The sequence below is a fragment of the Kryptolebias marmoratus genome, linkage group LG13 (assembly GCF_001649575.2).
Source record: "Kryptolebias marmoratus isolate JLee-2015 linkage group LG13, ASM164957v2, whole genome shotgun sequence".
NCBI classification, from domain to species: Eukaryota; Metazoa; Chordata; class Actinopteri; order Cyprinodontiformes; family Rivulidae; genus Kryptolebias; species Kryptolebias marmoratus.
In genome coordinates, this window is record NC_051442.1 from 27,263,521 (window position 1) to 27,267,547 (window position 4,027).

The 4,027-nt window shown below is 41.7% G+C and overlaps 1 protein-coding gene across 1 annotated transcript; it reads left to right on the forward strand.

Annotated features, from left to right (window-relative positions):
• The first annotated feature begins 791 nt into the window (after positions 1 to 791).
• Positions 792 to 3,565, forward strand: LOC108250229 (E3 SUMO-protein ligase ZBED1-like). The gene is made up of 3 exons (XM_017440008.3): positions 792 to 2,227; positions 2,336 to 2,486; positions 2,710 to 3,565. The coding sequence occupies exons 1-3, from the start codon at positions 948 to 950 to the stop codon at positions 3,148 to 3,150; spliced, it is 1,872 nt and encodes a 623-aa protein (XP_017295497.1). The 5' UTR covers positions 792 to 947; the 3' UTR covers positions 3,151 to 3,565.
• The last annotated feature ends 462 nt before the right edge of the window (positions 3,566 to 4,027 follow it).

Below are 4,027 nucleotides of genomic sequence, written 5' to 3' on the forward strand. Positions count from 1 at the left end.
TTTAACAAGGGGGTCAAAAAAGGGGTTAATGCTTTTCCACAGCACTGTATTTAAATCGAAAGATTGGGCCTTTGTAAGGATTTATAAAACTCTGCCCTCTGAATATACCAGAAGATCCCAGTCTCATAGATTAGCAGGTTTAGAGGGAACATTGCCACTCAATGTTCTGTCAAATGTTGAATCTTGGTACTAGGTCAGTCAGCGGATCCACCNTCATTCAGGACAGCGTTCGATTGAAAGTGCACCACAGTATTTGCTCCTCAGTCAGTTTTCTTACAGTAAGTGCCTGCTGAGGAACAGCATGCCATTAAAGTCAAATTACACACATCTCTCCTTTTAAGGGCATACTGCAGTCTTCACCTGCTATGAAATGTATGTAAGTTTGATATCAGAGGGAGGCAGAGCACTACAGATGAGTCAACCACAGCAATAAACCTGTGGGTCCAAACCTGGCAGCTGGGACAAGTCCAGTTACTTGTGACACAGCAGCAGTTGTTGTTGGAGGACTTCCTTCCTTCTGTGCTTTCATCTAGTGCCATTTCCAAATTCATGATACTTTGCAGGGTCACGAAAAGTCGATGCAAGGAAGGAATTCACTTCCCCCTCTGAGAGACAGTCAGCAAAGGGTCAAAGTGACCCAGCCTCACCTTTTCCTGTATAAATCCTCAGTTTTCTACACCTACACAGGAAGGCATTAGTCCAGTTAGAAAAAATAATCCTAGTGAATCTTTATGGGGTTTCAGTCAGTTTGTGATGGAGTGTAGGTTGATTTTGTGACATGAAAATTAGGGGTGGGTAAAATAATTGAAGAATCGATGCATCGCAATAATTTCATGCAAAATTCATAATCGATTAGGGGGCTCCTCAGAATCGATTCCCCTCCTGACACGTTGGGGGCGCTGCGAGTTTGGTTACTGTGCTGAGCACCTGAGTGCATAACAACAGTCATGGCGAGCAGCTGTAGAAAGCTAACTCCGTCAACTTTTAAGTCAGATGTTTGGGCTCATTTTGCTTTCCTGTCTAAATCTGGAACTCAAGAAGTCGACAAAAGCAAGGTGGTATGTAAGCTGTGCCAGAGAGAATTAAAGTACTGCAGTAACACGACAAACCTGCGCAATCACTTAACCAGATACCACGCAGATGCGCTACAAAAAGCACAACCTGTTGACTCCAAACAGACACAAATCGACAAATCATTCATCTCTAAACTGCCGTCAAGCTCTGCCCGCGCACAAAAAATCACAAAGTCTGTAGCCGTGTTTATTTGCAAGGACCTACGACCGTACAGTGTTGTTGAAAACAAGGGTTTTAAGAATATGCTAAAGATACTCGAACCACGCTACGCAATACCAACACGTAAATACATGACAGAAGTCGCTGTGCCGTCACTGTATACAGAGGTGAAGACAGACGTTTTGGAGTCGTTAAAGTCGGCCGAAAGAGTTGCTCTGACGTGTGATGGCTGGACCTCGAGAGCTACCGACCCCTACGTAACCATCACTTCTCATTTCATATCGGACGAGTGGGAATTGGTGTCAAATGTGCTTCAGACCAGGCCCCTTCATGGAAGTCATACAGGTAGCAATATAGCAAACTTGTTGACAGAGGCAATAAATGAATGGGGCATAACCGGAAAAGTGCCTGCTGTTGTTACAGACAACGCGGCTAACATGCTAGCTGCTGTCGGTCTCACTGATCTATTGCATGTTGGCTGCTTTGCCCATGTGCTCAACTTGGCTTCGCAGGCTGCTCTTAAAACCCCTGCAGTCACACGGCTTCTGGGCAGAGTGAGGCGCATCTCTGCTTTTTTTCATCGCAGCACTTTGGCCTGTCATGCACTCAAGAAGAATCAAAAGTTGTTGGACCTCCCACAACACAAGTTACTGACTGATGTCTCTACAAGATGGAATAGCGCTTTAGATATGCTGGAGAGATTTTTGGAACAACAACCAGCTGTCTCTGCTGCATTACTTGCACCTGAAGTGCGAAAGCAGGAAAAAGATCTATGCTCCCTTACAGAGGCAGACATTACAGCAGCAGAGGATATTGCTCAGGCTCTGAAGTCATTAAAGAAAGCCACCTTGGTGATGTCTCAGGAAAGCACCCCAAGTCTGTCTGTCATTGCACCTCTAAAAGAAAGACTTCTAGAGGATATGCAACCATCATCCAGTGACTCTGCAGTGGTGAAGGAAATGAAGATTGCTATGTGCAGGGATCTCCAAAAAAGGTATTAATATATATATAACTTTTTTGCAACACAATTAAATAATTTGTCATTAATATTTATAAAAACAATGATTATGGTGTACACAAAGTCACTTAAAATTTTCTCAAGGTACCTGGGTCTGAAGGATGAGCTCTCCATTGCTGCTGCCCTGGACCCAAGGTTTAAGGCCCTACTTTTTCTGTCAGATGATGATGAGCGAGAAGAAGTGTTCACGCATCTTATAGCTCTCACAAAAGAATTGGCCACTGTTAAAAGCTCAGTAAGTACTAAAGTATAAATAAAAAATGCATTCTGTCACATACACACCGAATAGTTTTGTTTTGTTGTCTTATGGAATGCTATCTTGTCTGCAATTATTTGAACACTGGCAAATTAATATACTTTTTATTTTAATGATTTAGCCCTACAATGCATTTTAAATGAGCTATTTGAAATGATAAAGCTCTTCTTTCCAATGCGATTATTTTCTTATTTTTTTGCAGCAACAGAGTGGGCTGATGGATGAAGACCGTGAGGCAATTGAACAGCAGGGAGAGCCGGTTGATGACCCTTCTGGACCATCACCAAAGAAAGCAAGGGACTCTTGTGCTCTGGCTGATCTTTTTGGAAGCGCATATACAACTCCAGTAGCAGTGTCCAGAACCACAGATACCAAGGCATTGGATGAGGTGGTGCGTTACAAAGAGGTGCAACCACTGCCACTCTCCACAAATCCACTCAACTGGTGGAGAGAGCATGAGGGGGAATACCCTTTGTTGTCATGCCAAGCTAAAAGGTACCTTTGCATCCCAGGCAGTAGTGTACCTGCTGAAAGGATCTTTTCCACAGCAGGTGACATAGTCACAGCCCAGAGAAGTGCATTGAAGCCTGAGCATGTGGATCAGCTGCTTTTTCTGAACAAGAATCTCCACGTGCCCACTTAGTCTGTAACCAGAAATGAAGAACAGTACTGTTACAGTACAATTCTTTATTTCTGGCTACAGTACTATAGTTCAGTTCAAGATATGTTAAAAAATGAGAGGTTAATCACTACATGTTCAAAAGCTAAGAATGTTTACAAGCACTAAACGTTTTCAGTGCAATTCAGTTGAATACAACCCTATGATTTGTGTTTAAATCTGCACTAATATGCACAGATGTTATTGAAATGCATTTTTATTTATATTAGACTTCAAGAGATAAGTTATGCCTAATTTTATTTTACATGCACTTTATTTTTTATTGTTTATTAAGAACAGTTTTCTACTGTAAGCACATTGCAGAAAAAAGTTTGTTTCTATGCTCAGAAATGTGATGTTACAGAAGTTTGTATGAAAATAAATATTTTAAAAATGTCAACATTATCTTAAATCATTTGTGTCTTCACAACTTTAAATCAATATCGAATCGAATCGAATCGCAACAGCAATAATCGAAATCGAATCGAATCGTGAGGTTCCTAACAATACCCAGCCCTAGCTGTTACGTTAGCTGATGATCGCGGTGGTGTTAACGTCACACACAGCGCAGGAGAGCAGAGCGCGTTGTCTTAAAAAAAAAAAGACAAAGCGCAGAGCGCGAGACACCACGAACGCGGGAGTGGTCCTGTGATCGTATGTATGAATCGACCTATATTGCCTAGACTGAGCTGATCCTAAATGCCAAAAGGTTTGAGTCACAGTAAAAATAAAATATAAATAATGCTAAAAACAAGCTAGGGTTGCCGTCCGTCCTGTAAAATACGGAATCTCATTTATTTGGTAGTTAAATATTGATCCGATATGGGACGTGATTTGTTCTGTATTTTCATAAATATCTATG

Excerpts from the sequence above, each read along its gene's own strand:
- LOC108250229 (XM_017440008.3), top strand. The coding sequence starts at position 948 with ATGGCGAGCAGCTGTAGAAAGCTAACTCCGTCAACTTTTAAGTCAGAT. Across the intron at positions 2,228-2,335 it reads TGCAGGGATCTCCAAAAAAG|GTACCTGGGTCTGAAGGATG; the intron begins GTATTAATATAT and ends AATTTTCTCAAG. Across the intron at positions 2,487-2,709 it reads TGGCCACTGTTAAAAGCTCA|CAACAGAGTGGGCTGATGGA; the intron begins GTAAGTACTAAA and ends ATTTTTTTGCAG.